This window comes from Toxoplasma gondii, chromosome VIII, assembly GCF_000006565.2.
Source record: "Toxoplasma gondii ME49 chromosome VIII, whole genome shotgun sequence".
Classification (NCBI taxonomy): domain Eukaryota; phylum Apicomplexa; class Conoidasida; order Eucoccidiorida; family Sarcocystidae; genus Toxoplasma; species Toxoplasma gondii.
Window position 1 is genome coordinate 2,464,737 of NC_031476.1, and position 19,580 is coordinate 2,484,316.

Here is a 19,580-nt window from a genome sequence, read left to right on the forward strand (position 1 = left end):
CGGATTTTTGCCCCGGCATTTTTTCCTTTTTTATTCGACACATAGCACACAGAACGTAAACGGGACCGTTTCTTCCATCCGTCCGTGCAAGCAACCGTCCAAATACGTCGCCAACGAAGCGCCGTGTTGCGGCTTCTTTCCATCCTCGCCGTCGTTCCCGCGCCGTCTGCTACACGGCATGCGTGCCATGTCAAATGCTCTCGTTTGTCACTCGAAAGGCGTCTCTCTGGAAATTCCCCTCCCCAATTTGCAACGCCCTCTTCGCTTATAAGGGATTTTCTCTTTGTCGGCGTAACCCTCGTGTCCTCTGCCGTCTCTGCGAGGCTGCTCACGCCTCGCCACGCGTCCTTTCCCTCCTTTCTACCGCGCTTCTCTCCAGCGTCCCGGCGGTATCTTGCCGAGGAGTTGCTTCCGCCGTCCGTGCCAAAGTCTTGTGTCTCTGCCGTCTGTCCTCTGCACCTTTCTGGCTGCGACGCGGAAGCCCCGGACTGCTGATAAGACACACAGAGCGACTTCCACGTCTTTATCCTGTCTCCAGAACAAAGAAGCTCCCCACTCTCCATCGGTGTACTTTTGCCTCGCGCCGCGGAAGATGCCTTTCGTTGGCGCTCTCTGGATCGACCTGTGAGCGTCTCTCTTTTTTCTGGTGAGGTGTTTGTACACCCGGACGCGGCGTTCTGTCAGGAGAACTAGGGCGGTTCTCGTGGCGAGAGAGAGCGCGGAGGCACTTTGTTTTTGGCAGGTTGCGACAGCGCGTAGCACACAGCGCGACTCGTGGGTGAGGAAGACTGCTTTAAGCTTGGGGGACTTCGCGTTTCTCTCTTGGCGTCCTCTTCCGTTTCTCTTGTGTTCGTCTCGGTGTCTTGCATGCAAGAGCTGAGAGGGACGAGGAAGAACCGGACAGGAGGGGGTTGTGCACATTGCCTCTCTCGTTTTTTCACGTCTGTGAAAACTGAACGAAGGAGCGAAGAGGCATGCCAGGCCACCAGAGCACTTGGATTGTTGGCTATCGCAGTGGGGCGTCTCGAGTCCACTTCGTTGTGTCCTTCTTTGGAGCCCATTCATTTTAGACAGCGACGCACTGCGCATGCAGTTTTTCCCGTCACCTCGGTCTGCATGTCTCCCCCAGAGAGTGCCCTGGACGGAAACGTGCCGTTTGCTTGTTCTTCGTCTTCCTCTCTCTACCACGCAGTCTCTGAGTTTCACCCTGAATCGACGGTTGGTGTTCCGCGCGCGTCGGAGGACGACTCTTCGTGGTCAAGGGCGAGGCGCGGTCGCTTGCTTCTCTCACCTCGACAGCGGCGGCGGGGGAGCATCGGTTGCTCAGGAAGGCTCTGAAGTGGAGAACGGAGACGCGGTTTCGTGGACATCGATGTGCTTTCTTGAGGTCGGGGCTGTCTCATGGCGGAGGGCGCAGAGACTCCCGGGAAGGGCGCCGTGAGCGCGCAGGAGGAGGAGCGCCGGGGGCGGTCGACTCGCGGCCGGTACCCAGCACGGACCCTGTCCGTCTCAGTCCGCGAGAAGGAGACTGTCGACTTGGGCGCTCGCGACGAGAGCGACAGAGGGCCGCAGCAGCTGACCCCCAGCCACCAGAAAGGAGACACGGGAGACAGGAGAGACAGGAGAGACAACGGAGACGAGCCTGCAGAGACAGCGGAGGCTCTCGAGTGCCGCGGCTCCGGCGCGGGAGAGGAGAGGGATGCGGGGTCTCCGCAGGTCTCGGACAGCGAGGAAGGACGGGCATCTTTCTCGGTTGAGCCGCCGTCGCACGGTTCGAGTGAACGAGCAGATGAGAAAGAAGGAGACTCCGCAGCGCACGAAGACGACGAGACCCGCAAAGCCCGGCGAGAGCGGAAGCGGGAGAGGCGGAGACAAGAGACGCTGGCGGCGGAGGCGTCGATCGAACAAGACGGACCCAAGAGATACGCGTTTCGCGAGAAGAGACAGAAGCGCGAGCGCTTCGAGGCGGACATCTTTGCGAAAAAGTCGTACACCGCAGTCCCCACGGGATACCAGTTGTCCGCGGAGATTCCGCCCGACCAGGTGCAGGGCCTGCAGCTCTTTGTGTACCGGAAGAAGAGAAGGGCGCGCGCGGGGTCGGCGCGTCCCGGCGGAGACGCGGGCGCGAACGGCGAAACGCGCGGCCTGGAGCCCAGAGACCGCCTCGAGAGTGTCTCCGTGACGGGGACGGTGTCGGACGCGGGCGACGCCGAAGACGAGGCGGTCGCGGCGGGGGTCCGGGAGGGTGTTTCGCGCGCCGGCTCGGCGGAGGAGGCGTCGAGAGACAGGAGACACCAAAAGCCGACGCGAAACGGTCCCGGCCGCCCCCGCATCCACCCGCCTTCAGCGAGCCTGCTGGGGCATCGGGGCATGGGGGAGGCAGCACGGAGGGCGGGGCTCGGCATGGGGGCTCTGAGGAGTTCGCAGAATCAGAAGGAAGAGAGAAGAGCTCCCGTCCAGGACTTGGAAGGACGCAGAGAAGAAGAAAGCGCCGTGGGCCTCGACGCCAACAGAGGCGGTCTCCCGAAGAAGAGGACGGAGGCGCTGAAGGCCGCCAGCGAGAAGAAGAAACTGCCGAGCGACGGCAGCCGCGGGTTCAAACGGACGGTCGTGGCGGGGGGGAAGAAACGAGATGGAAGGAGGAAACCATCGGACGGAGAAGACGAAGATGAAGAAAGCGAGGTGGCCGTCATCAGCGAAGACAACGCGAGGAAAATCCGCGAGCAATTCTTCCAAGACGCTGCAGCCGTTGAAGAGTACCTACCGTTCGGGTGAGACTGCGACTCGAGCGCGACTCGTGGGGTGAACATACACCTGAGAGTTGACCTACTAGCACGGGTGTTTTTCGCGCTGGGGGGGGGGATGAGAGATCTCTTATGAGTTACGACACAGCTCACAACATCTAGACTGTTTCATGCGGAGAATTCGGAGAACAGAGTGCGAATCCACGAGGCGGCCCCCTCTCAGGTGTATGTGGCCTTGAGGAAGTCGGGCGGGTGCACGTTGGTGCGCGGGGTGTAGCGCCGTGCGGTGTATGTACAGTGGCGATTCTTCATTTTGTGCAGCAGAGCGTGTTTCTCTGTTCCACCGTCTCGGCTTCAGATAGAGAAGCTCCTTTCTGTTCCTTGCGGTTTCTTTTGGCTACGCCCATACGGCTTGTATGCGCATGCGCGCCTTTAACTTCATTTCTGTAAACGTAGAAACTTGTCGAGTGCTGGCTGAGAGGGTGACTATTTTTAGCGGAACCCAGGAGGTTTCGGCTCTCCATGAAACCTTTAGGATAGATCTGTGCGCCAATACGGGCGGTACGATGTTCGAACAAAAGGGAGTTGACGAAAGAGTCAGTGCTGAACTGCCCTAGACATGTACTTCACTTTTCAGCTTCTGAGCAGTAAATGTGTCGAAGAGAAAGGTCGGGCAGACTACGGTTGAATGCGCAAGTAAGGCTGTCACCGCGCCTTCCACGCTTGTTTCCTTTCTGTTCTTGCAGCCTGTATTACGGAGACAGCCTCGCAAGCGACACAGCCCTTCTGGAGCGACAGGAAGACACGCGAAAGGAACGTTACTTGGAGGCCAAGAAGGCCTTTCAGCGAGAAATGTTCCAGCGGCTCTTCTTGGCGTCTGTGATGAGGGAAGAAGGAGTAAAGGCTGAGCGCGCGAGGAGAGAAAACGAAGGAGCCGGGGTCATCGCCACCTCCGAGGCCTCCTCTGCGCGAGCCCCCGCCCGAGCAGCAGAGAGAACAGAAGACGCAGAGAGGGGAGAGGAAACAGGGAGGGGAGAAGAAGCAGAGATAACAGAAGAAGCAGAGGTGAATGAAGAAGCGGAGAAGGGGAAAGCATCCCAGGAGGCGGAAGAGGACGGAAGAGGAGTGAAGGTGGAGGGCGGCGAGTGCGCATCATCGGCGGAGAGTCGACCTCGAGAAACGTCCGAGAGACAGGGTTGTCGGGAGCGCGAGAAGGCCCTAGAGAGATCAAGCAGCGCGGCTGGTGATGTCGGAGACAGCTCACCGTCTCTGACTCGCCGGCGAGAGAGGCGACAATCTAGTGTTGCGTCTCCAGCCTCTTCGTCTGCAGCCCAGGAGGGCCTGGCCGATGAACGGGTCTTCTCGGTGTCGGCGGCCTGCCCTCGCGCTGTGAAAACGGAGGAACCTGCGGGCGGCGCCGCACTCACAGATGGCGAGGCGCGGGACTCATCTGCTTTGAGAGGGAAAGCCGCGAGTCGGGAGGCTTCCGACGGGGCGGCCGCGAAAGACGACGAAGCGTCTCGAATGGAGGACGAAGCGACAGTAGTTGAAGTGCCAGGCGGTAGAAGCGGTGAGACGCCTGACGGCACAGCGTCGCGAGAAGAAAGAGACGCGAACAAGGAGAACAAGGCCGCGCAGCACTTGTGGGAGTACGCCCTCCTGCCTTTCCCTGCACAAGCCCCGACGGCAGAAGGATTCTTTTCAGAAATCCTCGCTCGCGAAACTGTCAAAGAAGACACCGAAACTCGAAGGCAGGCAACCAAGGTGAGAAACACCTCTGAACGCTCCCTTTTTTCTGTTATGTCTTATCGCGATGTCCACGGTGTCTCGTGCTGCCGCTCTGCCGCTCTGCCGTCGGTGTCCTCTTTCCCTGTTGCGCTGTTCTGTCTCCTCTCCACTGTGCAGCGGACGCAGCGAGTCTAAAGTGATTCCAGGCGTCGCGCGGGTTCTCGCATGAGGTGGATTGACACGCTCATCGCTTCCTCGTTCTGCCGCTTCCTGGTTTTGTCGCTTCTTCGCTTCTCTGCTTCGCGACGTCTGCTTCCGTTGTGCACTGCGTTCTCACTGGCTGCAGTCGCTCCAGGCCTCGGCGGCAAGTCTCTTGCAGGCGGCGGCGCGTCTCGCGGAGTCGAGGCCGTTCATGAACAGCCTGGCTGCCTCCTTCTCTTCCTCGGGTCCGAGGTGGAGAGAAGAAGAGAAGGAAGACGCGAAGAGCGAGGAGCAGGAGAAAGAGAAGAAAGAGAAGCGCGAAGAGGAGCGAACGAAGGAAAGAGACAGGGGAGAGAAGGAAGAGAGCGGAGAACAGAAAACGCGCGCGTGTTCGAGAGAAGGTTTGAGAGTGGGCTCTCTCTTGTCTCCTCTGGAGGGGCGGGAGGCCTCGCGAGGCCCGGCGCCTGTGGGCCTCTTTGGGGCGGTGCAGGAAGACGCGAAGAAACTGAAGCCGGCATTTTCGGCAGTGACATCTTCTCTGTCGCGCCTGCTTCGAGTTCTCCCGCCCTCTGTGTTGCACGACAGCCTGCCGCCACGCATGCGTCTCTCCTCCGGTGCCCTCGCCGCGCTCGCCAAGGAAGAGCGCGCAGGCAGAGGAGAAGAGCCGCAGACGAAGAGGGAGGAGGCGCAGGTCGCGCGTGGCGGCTCCGAGTCTTCGAAGGACGCGGAAGCGACAGAAGGAGACACCCAGAGAGAGGGCGAGAAAAGTCGTTGGGAGAGTCGGTCCCCTGGCCACCTCAGTTCAACGCCCGCGGCCTCGACTTTTGCGGTGGGTACTGCGGAAAAGGAGACCCGGACTCGCGAGGAGACAAATGCCGAGGAGCCTGACGTTGCGCCGCCGCACCGGGGACGGCCAGGGAGCGCGCTGTCGGAGAAGCGGCTCTTCTTCGACTCAAACACCTTCGCGCATGTGCCTCTCAGACAGCTCAGGTGCTGGGCCGCGCCGCCGGGCCTCCGGCCAGCTCGGCCTGTCTCCTGGCGCCGCGTCAGGGCCCTTCTGCGGGCTGCTGGGGCTCGACGGCTCGCGCGACTCCAAGCGGAGAGTCAGCGGCAGGGTGTGTTCTACGCGCCCGCGTCGGGCGATTGGGAGGCGCTCAGCGTGATTCATCCCGTCGTCTCCTGGGAGGGGAACGAGGGACTCGAGGGCCTCAGACATCCGGGCCTGCTCTTCGCTGAGGAGGGCGAGGAGACAGACTCCTGCGACTGCTCCGATGACGAAGGCGTGGCGACAGCGGGGTCGGGCTGTACGAAGAAGAACAAGGACTCTGGGAGCCTTGCGGCGGAACTTCAGGCAGATGCGCCGCGCGCGTCGCCGCCTGCGGGGGCCTCGTCGGGGCGCGGGGTCTCCTGGCGGGGCCTTGTCCTAGCCGAGGCGACCGGGAGTGCTGTCGGGTCCGCGCCGGAGCCCGGCGGCTCTTCTTCGGGCTCCAGCGGGGCTGCGCCTGCGGCTGGCGCGTCGCATGCAAAGGCTGCAGTTCCTGCCTTGCCGGCGTCGCTCCCCGCCGCCGTTTGCCAGCCGTTCCTCGCGGCGCGCGCGACTCTCCAGGCCCGCCAGGAGGAGAAGCGCATGGGCCTCCCTCCGCCGCTGCCGGTGCGACCTCACTGTCTCTCCGCGGACCTCGCGGCGGTTGCGAAGGCCCTTTGGAGCCCAACGGGCGGTTGCCACGTGGTCGGCTCGGCTGACCGGCACTGGCAGCGCGTCGATCGGGTTCTGAACGCCTTTCACTTGTCGCAGGTCGCCCAGACCAAGGGAACGGCAAAGCCAGGGGAGACAGAGGAGAAGGGCGAGGACCGGCGCGAGACGAAGCCGGAGACCCTGCCTGCATTCGACGCCAGCCTGTTGCCGGCGAACTTCAAAAACCTCTTGGAGCCTGTCCACTTCTTCCCTGCCGAGCAGGACCTCGAAGCCCAGGCGCGCCTCCTCGAGCAGGCCCGCGCGCTCGCCCGGGCCAACTCGCCCTCGCAGGGCGCCGCGACCGCGAAGGGCCCGAAGGCGGCTGGGTCCCGTGGGCCGGGAGACCCGCTGGGGTCGCCAACTGGCGGGGGCGACAGTTCCGGGAAGGCCAGCTCAAAGAAGCGACCTGGGCTCGACCCATTCGGACCAGCGCTGAGTGAGGAGGAGCGGAAGGGCGAGCAGCGATCCGCGGCTGGCCCGGGGGCCAGGGACGGCGCGGGAGATGTCGAGGGGGCGCGGAAGGACAGCCAGGGCGGGTCTCAGGGCGGCGAGAAGAGCGGGTTGACGTGCTCAGCCGCGAGCCTCAAGAAACTGCAGACCGACGCGGCAAACAATCCCGAAGTAGAGGCAGACATTCGCCAGCTGCTCTTGTGGCGGTGGCGGAAGGAGAGCGCGTCGCCGGTGCTCTTCGGTCCCGGCGCGACCGCGCTCGAGCCCCAGGGCCCAGGGGACGAAGAGACGCCTCGCCCGGACACGGCGACGGAGAAGCCCGAGAGCGAGGAGGAGCGCGAGAACGGAGACGCGCGGGCCGAGGCCTGCGCAAAGACCCACGGGAATGTGGAGGGCGGAAAGAAGCGCCTCTTGGCTGACGCGGAGAGAAAGGAAGATCGAGACGGCCTGCGCGAAGAGGAGAGTGGAAAGAGAAGACGAAACGAAGAAGAACGCGGAAAGGAAGGGAAGCGTCTCTCGACCTCGGCGCGAGCGAGCGCGGGGCGACCTGGCGCCGACTGCGGCGCGCACGATGGCGATGTAGGAACACCACACGGCACGGGAGACACTTTCAAAAACTCAAAAACCTTAGATTGCGCTTTCTAGCTTTCGTAGCAAAAAGACCAAGAAGACACACAGAGAGGCTCCCTATACAGACTGAACGCTTAACTGTTGTCGCCGAAAAACGGACAGCAGTGTCAATTCTTCTTCCCCTTCTGCTTTCATTACCAACACGCACTTACACCTATTTACCACCTGCCGAGATCCGTGCAAAAGTCCAGAAATATATATATATATATATATTTATATATTTATATATATATGTAGGTACGTGACATGCTGTGGAGGTGGGGTATGCTGTGCTAGAGAGTGTGCGGTTTTGTTCGTGCAATCCGAATCTCTCTTTCATTGATTTATGCATGTTGTCGACTGGATCTTTCTGTGCGTTTGAACATTCGTTCTTGTTGCCTTCCCTAGGAGACGCCCACAAGTCTGTCTGCAGCGACGACTGCCGCGCCGGGCTCGACTGTGGGGTCCGCGTCGGCGGAGGAGGGTGAGAAGGCCTTCGGAAGAGACAAGCCCGCAGGGACGGGACAGGGCGACTCCGGAGCGCGGCCGCGGAGAAGCGCGGCGCGCACTCGCCTCGCGGAAGTGTTGACGGCTGTCAAAGGGGGTGAGCGGCGAAAAGGCGAAATTTGAGGTTCCACGAAAGTTTGTCCTTTTTGAGACTCGTCATGTTTCTTCATCCTCATCGATCCAAAAGCATTTTCTGTACACTTAGAGACAGCCGCGCATCGAGAGGTGGCTATGGCTCTGGAAATACGAACAGACACAAACGCACTTACAAATATATGTACATATATATAACTGTATTTGTATACGCAGATGTATAAATGCATGCATATACATACGTGTGTGTAAATATATAGATATGTATGTACTTATATTAGTATATTAGAATGCAAGTGCACATATGTATATGTATGTGCATACGTATATATTTGTATATTCAAATGTGTGTATGAGTTGCCTCTTAATCTTGTTGGTGTACTCTGTTAGGTAGCGGGCCAGGGAGTGGCGAGTCTGGTCCAGGAGGCACTCCGTCGGGGCCCGGGGCGTCGTCTGCGCCGTTTAGTGTTTCTTCTGCGTCGCAGCCTTTTGGAGCGCCTGCGTCTCCCGCGGAGGCGCTGGGGAGTTCGGGCTCCGCGTCGCCTGGAGCCTTGGGCGCCACGGGCGAGGGCGCGGTCGCAGTCGCGGTCGCCGCGCCGGGGACACCGCCGCTGAAGTGTCTCCTGCGTCTCCTGCGGCACTACCCGCTGAGCGTTCTCGCCCAGCGGCTCGGCGTGCACAGAAGCACAGTTGCGCGTTGGGCCAAGATGTGGACGAGACAGCAAATAGAGGAAGAGGGCGAGGAGGATGGAGACGAGCTCGAGGGCCCGGTGGCGTCCTCCGCCTCCTCAGTGAGGGGTCTCGACGCGTGACGGAAAAGACAGTGCACAGGCGACAACTTTTGCGTGGTTGAGAGGAGCGACGGGTGGCAAGTTGAAGGAGGAGGTTTCGTGTGTTTGTTGCCACCAGTGTCATGCCGTGTGGGGTTAAAGGAAGGAGAAAGAAAGCCTCTTTCTTTCTGTGAGCGACTGGGGAGAGACGCTTTGCATGCGTAGGGTCGAAGAAGTGAGAGGCGAGGCGGAGAGAAGAGTCACCGGAAGCAAGTCGTTTCGTGAAAGACGAGTGAACGAAAGAGGGATTCGTCGCGTTGGAGCCGAGCGCATACAGGGGCAGTTTGTGTGGACCCGTTGAAAGAGAGGAATCGACGAAAAAAAAGGAAACGAAGGAGACACTGGAGAAGATTAAGGTTGTGGGTCACGCACTCTGAGGAGGAGAGCAAACGGCGCTACTGGAAGGGGGGGAGAGGGTGGGGGCAAACCAATGAAAAAACGCGACCCTGGAAAGCGGAGAGAGACCGCGTCTTCTCGGAGGCTTTGCAGGTCTGTGTTCCGCTTTTTCTGATCTGTGCCTCAAGCGACTGCGGAAGAGAGGCAAGTGCGGCGTGTGCTTTCGGCGTGGAAAAAGTCGACCTAAAGACGGAGACACACACAGGCGAAACCTGGGCAAGATGCGACAGATAGGCTTCCCAAAACAGCGCGAGAAAACAAAGCAGAGGGGCTTCTCCTTGACGCGCACCCTTCCCTGTCGCTCCTTTGCTGTCGAGTGTACGGACACTGCGCATCTCAGTCGCTGCGGCTGTCCAGCCCCCAGGGGCGGCTCTGTGCTGTACAGACAGCGTGTGCAGAACGCAGCTTTCCGCTGCTGGCTTGGGAGCGGGCTCTCTCTGAAACAGCAAGTTCGGTCGCAGCACTTCTTCCGGGGACGTTTTCGAGTTCGACGTGGACGAAGACGGGTGGCGTGTCTGATACAGTGTATGTACACCCAAGCCGAGTGTGAAGTTGGCGCGCGGCGCCGTCGAAGTGGATGTTTTGTGTCGCTACGTTTTTTCTCGCTTTTCGCTTTTCTCAGAGCTCTCGTTCTCGTCGTCTGTTTCGTTTCCCTGCTTTTTTCTTCAACTGCTTTTCTCGTCTGCGTACAGCACGCCGCGTGTAGGGGAACGCGTTTCGCGCTTTGTTGGCGGCCGCTGTTGCTTGAGCGGGTGGGGTTCTTGTCTGTCATTTTCCACGTTTTTCTCGTGTCGCGTTTTCGTCTCTTCGTCACTGCAGCTGCTGCCGAACAGAGGCGCTTTCGCCTTGCGGAGCTACGGTGACGCCGGTGTCGTGCGCGAGTGCGGAAGGTTCTCGAGTGGACGTACACGCGGTCCAGTGCTCTTCTCTTGCGCTCAGGACTTTGACTCTTTCGTGCCTTTTGAAACGGAAGGGACTGTCACTGAAAACGGCTCAGAGCCGTCGGAAACGAGACAGACACTTCAGAGACACTCGTGGGGCTTCCCTCCGAATTCACTGCCTCACCCGACCACGGCCTCGCGCAGACTCTCGAAACGGCTGCTGATAAGAAGTTGTGCTAACTCTACGTAACAGATAAACAGAAAGATACCACCAGATATACACAACTGTACATTCCAATATTGACGGTTGAAGGAGGAACGGGTTCACACTCTGATGCATCAACATATATATATATATATATATATATGAGGAAAGCTTATTTTTGTGAGTTTGCTTCTGTTTTCCACTCATCCTCGCTATATATAAAAAACTGAAACGTGTGCATTCGAAATATTTATTGTCTCCGTTACTGTAGACGCACAGAAGGCCACGATCAATCCGTTTACGTGTATCAAACATGCAGCGACTCAGTCTTTTGAGAACCCTCTATATTTGGGTCTTATCGATTGCGTCCTAAGAGAACGTCTCTCTATTCCGTCTACCTCTTAAAATTTTCAGAAAAGCAGAAAATAAAGCTTTCACAAAAATCCCTTTCGATCAGACCGTGACAACAGTGATTGGGGAGACAGAAACGGAGGCCTATTGAACTACCCCTGATTGACTTTACCATATATATATATATATATATTATTCATGTATATGTATTAATATATATGTGTTTCTATAAACGTAAGCATTCACATAGTATTTTTTGTTGATATCTATATATATAATCATACAGGCGTTTTTCTGTATGTGTAGTTTCGTAGGTACTCACACAATATCGTTTCTTATATATATATATATATATATATATATGCCCGCAAGTGAAATGCATTTCTGAGGCCGTTGTTTGAGTGTCGCTCGTGAAGAACCATAACTGGATCACAATGGCTTCTCAACAAAAACTCGACGAGCAAACTGTGTACTTCTCTCCTTCATGTTTACTGTTTGTGTGGTTCTCTACGAGATGCGTTTCAAGAGAAGCGATTCGGTTTCTTCTGCGGAGCCACCGACTGCGTCTGCTGGTGTTGAATGCACGACCAGAGTCAAAACGTTTCTCTCCACAGAAAAAAACGGCGAAATAATCAATACGAGGACTGAGGCAGACACGAAAGACGAGAAGGTAAGGAATCTGGGGAAACAATCGACAGCGCCCTTTGACACCTCGTCGCGGAAGCAGGAACGGAAGGCACAAGGAAGCGAAATCAAACAGCCAAACGAGACGGACGAAAAAACGAGAGCCGCGAAATCTCTCGCATTTATCCTGGAACGAACAACTGCTGTCCTCTGGACAGAGCGAGAAACGAAGTGAGACACACACAAAGAAAGACATCACCAATTCCTCTCTCCACCACTAGTGTCCCTGAAGTCTCCACATTGAAAAAAATGCGCGAATTCGTGGAATGTCTATTCATACATTGACACTATGTAGTTTGGGGACCCACCTTCTACGAGTAGACATATACATATATAAATATGGAATATATATATATATATATATATAGGCTTATATAATTTATGTATGTATGCGGGTATGCGAACGGACGTCGCGGCGAGTGGGGCGTCGTGCGCAGTTTGCGAGCCGTTCGGGAGTGAGTTTCTCTCTCTTCAGTCACTCTGTGTTTCGCGGCTGTTCACCCCGGGATTTGTTTTTGTTCCTCGGAGTCTTCAAGGAACTCGCGCTGCAGCAGCTGCCTGAGGGCGGCGTCGGTGCGCGAGCAGGGCGCGGGGAGGAGGTAGTCGATCACCTTGAGGATCTCGGGGTGCTCGTGGATCTCGCGGGGTGTACATACACCCAAGACTGGGACATTGATGCGGTACAGGTGCTTGGCAAACAGCACAGGGTCGAGACAGATGATGAGTGAGTAGTAAACGGAGGCGGAGGAGAGAATGGAGGACTGCGCAGCGACGGCGGACGTGACTACGGTTAGACCGTCAAAGTGTTTGGGCCAGGAGATGTTCACCTGATTTTTGTTCCCCAAGCAGAGAGCGCGGCAGTTCGGCTTCGCCTTGAGCGCCTGGAGGAACTTGAACGTTCGTCGGTAATGCATCAACGTGGTGTAGGGGTCGCACACATAGTGCGTCGACAGGCGCGTCGGAATCCGATTGAAATTCATCGTTGAAAAGAAAGGCAGACAGCGGAGAGAGAAGAAAGAAGAAGAGAAACAAGGAGAGAGACGAGAGGAGAAATGGGGAGAGAGAAGAGGAAAAAGAGGAGACGAGATGGAGCAGACGAAAGGGCAATGGACGAAGAATCAGAGAGGCCAGCAGGGGAGCATGATGCGGAAGCAGACCAAGCGAAATGCAGACAGAAATGGAGAGAAGAAGATGGAGAGGTGACTGGAAAGGAAGGAATACTTCAGCTTGTTACCTAGACAGCCAGAGTTCCAGTGCGGTTGACTCTGTTGAGCAGAAGAAAGAGGATGGGGTGGTAGGTCTTCCAACGGCTCATCCCTTCAGAACTTGAGACGTTTCCCTTCAGTTGACGCCGCTTTTTCTCCTTTCTCTCTGTTTCCTCTCTCCAGCTTCTCCCCATCCTCACTCTCCTCTCTGCCTTGGCGCGCCGTCTCCGGAGTGCCTGGCCTCTGCTCCCTCACCGTTTCCATTCGCTTTTCTTCCTGCACAGCAGCTCGTGTTCTTTTGCTTCGCGTCTGATATCTGGAGCACGAGGAGACAGGTCCCAGACTTCCCGGCGAAACACACAGAGAAGCCGAGTTTGCTTCAGCGATTGCTTCGTCTCCAATGCGGACGAAAAGCTGGCGTTAGCGAGCAAAGACTCGTCAGAAAATTCGGGGGATGCGGTGTACCGACACCCAGCGGCTCTTTGCGGAAATCCTCTGCGAGCCTTTTTTCCACGCCTCGCGATGCGGAAACAAAGACACAGGACGTTCCGCGACATGCCAACAAGAAATTCACTGTGTCGCCTGTGAGACTCCGAAAAGCGCGGGAACGACTGTTCGCCTTTCCTCATGCAGTCCGCGAGCGCCGGTGCTTGCAAGTCAGTGCATGTGCAGGAGGCGACGCGTGATGATGACAAGAACGTCGAGGCGCAGGTTGGGGAGCCGGCGTTGGCTTTCGTGGCCAGAAGGAAAGAAAAGAATAAAGCGTGAAAGAGAGAGAAAAAAGGGCAAAACCGAGGGGGGAGGGGGGAAAGATCCGGAGGCACAGGGCGTTGCTCGTGTCTCTTTCACCCTGGAGCTGGACAAGAGTCCGAGAGACAGAGAGAGGTGGAAGAGACCCAAGACGCGAGTGCTTCGGGAAAGTGGACGAGTTCGCCAACAGAAAGAGAGGATGTCATACAGATTTACACTTTCATATGACGGAAGGAAAGATGGTTTGTGACGAAGGAAAAAACGCAAAATACCCCCTCCTACCTGTCACGCTTCACCTTTGGTGTCTTCTCTATTTTGGTCGCTAATTTGCCTCTGTCCCTTCAGTGTAAATTGCCGAAATACATACGTGTTTGTGCAGACCCACCTCCTTGTATGCTCGTCTCTGCTCAAGTCTCTCTCTACTGTATCGGCGTACAGACATACGCATCTAGATGCGTACGTGGACGCATACGCTACGTGGGCATTAATATGCAATTCTACGTAGGCACTTCCACGCGTGGTTTCTGTTTACCGGATCCAGGTTCTATTGTGTTAGCATGATTTCGAGGACTCTCAGTATATCTATGAGTCTATTCAGGGCCGCCCCCATAGAGTTTCGTGCGTGCATGCGTTATGTGGGTAAACAAATAGGCATTTACATCCAATGTTGCGTGCAAGCTCTATGAGTGCATACACTTACGCGTCTACGTAGATATTTGTAGATATTTGTATTCACATGCATCTGCGTAGTCGTGTATCTCCCAGGGAGATAGTGAAAGACCTAGAACGGGAGGGAGCCCGCCTTGCAGACATTCGAATGAACGTGAAAACGAGCACTTTCTTGCTGCATGGAGTCCACCATATCGTCCGATGTCTCCTCGCCAATCGAACGACGCGGCATATCCGGTCTCTACTTGCACTAAACTTCCCCACGTAGACTCCGAGTGCGTGCTCACCGTCATGTACTGACAGGAAGGAAAGCCCGCACCAGTCAAGTGTTTACAACTGCTACCAAGGCATTTCACTTGACGTGTCCAGCACACTCCGTCGGTGCTCGAGTTTCTCCGGTCTTTCGTGGTGGAGAGTCCAGCGAATTCCCGAGTCGGAAAGTCAGAAACGGGTGTATGCATTGTGGAAGCTGAGTAGCGCAGAAGACTTCTCAGACAATGGCGGAAGCAGGCCCTCGACTGGACCGCCAAGTGTTGTGGCCATTGGACAAAGCAACGAAAAGGATAAGAAAAAAACAAACAGAACAGGTGCACGGTGACAAAAAAAGCGGAACCTGAGAAAAAGGCAAAAGAGTGACGAGCAAGAAACCGGCAACCGGGGAATCCCGTTCATTCAACATGTAAGCGAGATATGCACACGGTTCCAAGAGAGAAAATCACCTTCAGACGTGGACCGGAGTCTTAACGATCTCGCAACACAGTCATACCGTTTTCGTCAGAGACTCTTCCCAGTTAGGCGGCCCACGCCTCAGTGGGGTGGCACCCCCTCCCCCCCCGAGAATCTCGACAAAGATTGTTCCACTGCCTCCTCTGTCCAAGACCGTTTCGATTGTCTGAACCGAGTGGAGTTTGACGCCGGTAACAAGCAACTTCAAGGCTTACAGGAGCACAATCAAACAACCGAAAAGAGTGAAGTGAGCTGGTTACGGAAACCTTGTCCTCCCTGAGAGCCTTTACTGTCTTGACAGCCAAGTCTCCGCTGTACACGAGGTCGAATTCCTCCATATGTTCATCGCGTCTCTTTTTTTTGCCCGTAGTCAGGCAAATCAAGAGAGGGGACATCAAAATATCGAACAACACAAAGGTTAGGACAGGATTGGATCTCACGCGCCGTCGGAGGGAGGGGGGCGCTCAACTGAACCGTATCCCTTCGTCAACCTGAAATGGAAAGAGACTATTTCGAAGCTACAAAGAGCTGCATTGTACACTGTCTCTGCGTGCATGGGGACCGGACCGCCAGATGCAAAGAGTCTTCAACCAAACTGATTGGCTGTCCAGCCTCATCGCCCCCTCCGATTGCTTGTAGCTTTAAATCAAGCTTTGCGGCAGAGAATCGACTGTGAGCACACCATCTTCCTCACTTGTGAAAAGGACCCTTTGCCGACCTCTGATTCGGAGGAAACACGGACTACGGTTCTCTCGTCTCACACTTCATTTCCCGTGTCCTGACAGACCGGAAAGACTCCCCCTTCAGTCACAAACGAAGCGCCTTCCACGACAAGTAATTTCGGATTCGTTCCTTCGCCTCTACACGAAGGGCGTCTTCCTGTTTCTCCACGTAGATCTATGTGCGGCACCCTCTGCGACGACTATACGCCGGTATTTGTGCCTCGCCTCTGCCTCGTATAGCGCCGCATCTTTCCTAGACAGCCTCTCTTGCGACGGCGCGCCTTCGCGTCCTTTCCGCTTCCTTTGCTTTCCGCGCGGCTTCGACGAAGTTGCCGAGATTGTCTCCGTAGAGTCTCGTAAGTTCAACTGTTTTTGGGAGGCCGATAGCTGCGATCACTTCTCGCATCGCTCTGTAGCCGTCCCCGTAACAAGCGTGGGCGTCGGTCTCCATGTCGCGTAGCCGCGAGTTGATGACTCGCCGTTCGAACTGGAGGAAGAGGCGCTCGATCTCGAGGGCCGCCGGGGAGGCGCGATCAACTTCTGCAAAGACAGGACTGTCCAGAGGCGTCGGCGCGTCAGACGCGGGGGCGACTTCCCCCGCCAACATGTCTGCCTCTCGGGCGTCGATGGCCGCGAGGCGGTCCTTGAAGATTTCCGCAGACACCCAGTTGCACATGCCCTCTTCGACGTCGAGTCGGAGACTGCCTTCGCCAGGCTGGCGACACCACAAGTACGCGTGGAGAAGCTCGTGAGTCAGGTGACTCAAGAAGAAAGTCTGCGGAAGGCCGCGAACCACGCCGACCCGCCGGACCAGCCGAGCCGGCACCGACGAACAGCGGCCGTTGACGGGCGATTTCACCGTCGTTTTCTCCGTTTCACACCGTCCGTAGATGTTCGTTCCCGGCGTTGGGTTTAGGGAGGCGAACGTGACGGATTCGACGGGAATGGTGAGGGAACGCTGCCTCTCGAGAGGCATGGTCTCAGCTTGGTCACCGGCAAGGCTTTCCGCAGACTGGCGACCTTGCTCGATACAGAGTGTGTCGGGTATACTTTCGTGAGAGCGGATGAACACGCGGTTCCTGTCGGCGCTACGGGATTTCCGCGCAGAACCCGCTGGGCTTTGCAGATGGTCGTAGAGCAGTTCGTCGGTGTCGAGGCGCTGCAGCAGCTGCTCCACGTCTTCAGTTCGCTGGTACTTCAGAAGGTCGTCCGTGAAGTGCAACCCGTGAGACTGGAGCCAAGCGACGGCGGTCGCCGTGGTCTGCGCCAGCCGCTTGCGTGAGCGCACTGGACTGAGCACCGCGCAGTGCCCACAGAGATTCAGGCCGCCTTCGTCGGCACGCTTTGGACACAAAAAAGACTTTTTACTGGTTCTGAGTTCAACCACTGCGTCGAACGCTTTCCGGTGACACGTACTGCACGACGGACTCGCCGCGCACAGCGTGCACATGATGAATTCTGGCCACACTTGAATCAAGTGCTTGTGCGTCCGCAGCCGGTCGCCGCAGTACGTACACCAGAGCGTACTGCCGCATTGCATTGGCGCAGTGAACCCGGGAATCAGCCTTTTCCGCGTCTTGTCCGAACTCGGCAGAGGCAGCGACGCAGTTCGAGTGAGCAGAGGCGTGGCGGGTCTCGACTCGAGTTCCGCTGCTCGCGGCAGCGCCTCGACGGACTTCGCGACCGGGAGCCGGAAGCTTTCTGTCGGTTCCGCAGACTTTTTTTCAGGCCGCAGGTGCGGACCCCCGAACGTCGACTCAAACGTGGAAGAACGGGACGGGGTAGACGGCGCCGAGTGCATTTTCCCGGGAAAGTCCGCCGCGCGCGTCCTGGGACTCGCAGGACTCCAAGTGACGGGCGGCAAAACAAGCGAAGAGCCCCGTAACAGTTGGCCACCAGGTGCAGCAGGTCCAAGAACAACCGTGGATGGCAATCCTGCACACAGTGTTGGCATCGACGCAACTCGCCCTTGAGGCGACTTCCGTGAACTAGAGGGGTCCACTGCCTGCAGCCCGGGGTGGGCAGCGAGAAACAAGTGCGAACTCCCGTGTCCGACTCCAGTCGAGCGAACTGGGGTAACTCCCATCACAGCTGAAGACGTTTCTCGGAAGTAAGCGAGAGGCTCCTCCAACCTCTGCTTAGCAAAGCGTTCCGCGAGCGGGGAGACACCCACCCCGGCCGCCTCTCTCACCCCCAGTGTTTCGGACTCACGGCACAACCTCGAGGTTGCTTTGTCTGAACACCGCGGCGCAGCCATGTTGTCGACGCGCAAACACGAAGTGCAAAAGGAGAGATAAAAGCGAAAGTCCCTGCTAGAACTCCGCAGACCCACACCGATTCCTGCCGCCCTGGTGTGGTGGGCGCGAGGGCAGGGTACGCGCGGACCCGCGGAGGCGTCTGGCGCGGGGACGACAGCGGTTGGTTGAACGCGAGAGGCAATTTGAACGCTTTCTTGTTCTTCAGTCCCCGTCACATCAAAAACAAACTATAGCAGACTGCAGAGGACCCCAGTGGCGAGCAGCCACCCGCGCAAGTCTTTCTCAGCGACCGTGGCACCTCCCGTTACCGGCTCGGAGACTCAAACTGTCGGAGACCTCTGAGTTGCTTCGCGACAGACATTTGTTCCTCATTGATTCATCGCGGTCCAAAAGGGGCTTTGGGTCCGTAACTGGAAAATAAACACTCGCGAAAGAATGTCTTCTTCGGGTTGGGGAGAGCCAAAGGGTTTTGCTGCCCGTTCTCGGGTGCCGCAGAACCCTCCTAGCTGCTACGGAGCAGCCAGGGAACACATGCGTGAAAAAGCGGACCTCGAAGGCGCTACGAGACGACCGCGGCCAACTTTGTCTACCGCAGTTCCAGAAGATTCGTCACCTGTTTGGTTTGACTTGTCTTCACGCAGCGATCTTCAGTCCTCCAGGACTCGTCACAGATGCGAGCATGCACGAGGCAAATCCTTTCACCCGACCTGAGAAGCGTGAGACAAGCAGTCGCGGCACACCGGCTGCTGCGGAAGATGTGCCGCGGCTCCGACAGTGTTGCACGCCGATTATTTTTTCCTCTTCAGGTGTTCGTCTCAGCATTAGTCGGCTCCTACTCCTACGCACTGTAATTCCACACGCATCTGAAACCCCTGTCTCCCCTTCTCGGGTCCCCCGTCGCTCTTCTGCCGGACTGCTGCCTTGCCGGGATGATTATCCCAGCCCCGTGAGAGTCGAACGGCGGGACGCTACAAAGGAGAGCAGACGAGAAATCCATATAAATATACAGGTTCCAGAGCAGATCTTCCCGGTGTTTTGCGGGTTCTCCAAGAAGCCAGCTGCAATGTTGCTCCACAAAAAGTCACTGTCCTCCCAAAATCTTGACTTTTCCACGGTGTGCACGAACTGCCGAGCGATTGTCTGAGGCAAACCCCTGCGCGCGCGGGGTGCCCCGCCGGCCCTCCAGCTCGAGAACGAAGCGAAGCGGGAAAAGAATGACGGTGTTATCCATTCTTTTTTTCGAACGATAGATGCGACGAAGAAAGTGCGTTGGAGATAGAAAAAGGAAGCAGTTGCGAGCGCAAATCGAACTTCGAGACATCAGCCGACCATTTCTCTGCATCCACCTTCCCAGGACCTACAGAGACTCGAGCAACAGTGGTATCCGTCGGACCGACTTTTTCACGCATGACGACAGTTTCCTGCAAATATTCTCTCACTTTCGGACCCGCGTAATGCAGCAGCTGCCGTTGACGTGTCGCTGCACCAGGCAGGGATCCTGCACTACACCTATACAGTGCGCTTTTGAGTTCACGGAACCACCACACCCAGTGTAGATGGCACAGGTTCTTTTTAGAGAACCGGCATTGACACCGGTATTCACGTTAACTTGGAGGCTAGAACCCACAAACTGTTCGGAAGCCGCAAACTTCACTCCAAGTCTGATGTAACACTAAATGCATGAGCGTTGCTCTGCCTATGGGAGATCCACACTGCCCCGAGAACTCTTCACGATTAACAACTGGAGCGTAGTCGTTCATTGACTGCTAACCAGTTTCGAGATCAAAAACGTTTCCTTGGGTTCCGTTCTGTCTAATCTCAACCTGGAAGAGAGAC

General features: G+C 56.9%; 4 protein-coding genes across 4 annotated transcripts; 1 reads left to right on the forward strand and 3 right to left on the reverse strand.

Annotated features, from left to right (window-relative positions):
- Positions 1 to 360: 360 nt before the first annotated feature.
- On the reverse strand, positions 361 to 1,065 carry TGME49_233157 (hypothetical protein; the record flags this gene model as incomplete). Its single annotated transcript, XM_018780352.1, has 1 exon — positions 361 to 1,065. The coding sequence occupies one exon, from the start codon at positions 1,063 to 1,065 to the stop codon at positions 361 to 363; it is 705 nt and encodes a 234-aa protein (XP_018636790.1).
- Positions 1,066 to 1,401: 336 nt separating this feature from the next.
- On the forward strand, positions 1,402 to 10,023 carry TGME49_233160 (hypothetical protein; the record flags this gene model as incomplete). Its single annotated transcript, XM_002368134.1, has 5 exons — positions 1,402 to 2,771; positions 3,491 to 4,508; positions 4,819 to 7,437; positions 7,876 to 8,071; positions 8,458 to 10,023. 5 exons carry the CDS (start codon positions 1,402 to 1,404, stop codon positions 8,877 to 8,879), a joined length of 5,625 nt encoding a protein of 1,874 aa, XP_002368175.1. The 3' UTR covers positions 8,880 to 10,023.
- Positions 10,024 to 11,628: 1,605 nt separating this feature from the next.
- Positions 11,629 to 12,394, reverse strand: TGME49_233170 (hypothetical protein; the record flags this gene model as incomplete). The annotated part of the gene is made up of 1 exon (XM_002368135.1): positions 11,629 to 12,394. One exon carries the CDS (start codon positions 12,392 to 12,394, stop codon positions 11,912 to 11,914), a length of 483 nt encoding a protein of 160 aa, XP_002368176.1. The 3' UTR covers positions 11,629 to 11,911.
- Positions 12,395 to 15,739: 3,345 nt separating this feature from the next.
- Positions 15,740 to 17,743, reverse strand: TGME49_233180 (hypothetical protein; the record flags this gene model as incomplete). The annotated part of the gene is made up of 1 exon (XM_002368136.1): positions 15,740 to 17,743. The coding sequence occupies one exon, from the start codon at positions 17,741 to 17,743 to the stop codon at positions 15,740 to 15,742; it is 2,004 nt and encodes a 667-aa protein (XP_002368177.1).
- Between the last annotated feature and the right edge of the window lie 1,837 nt (positions 17,744 to 19,580).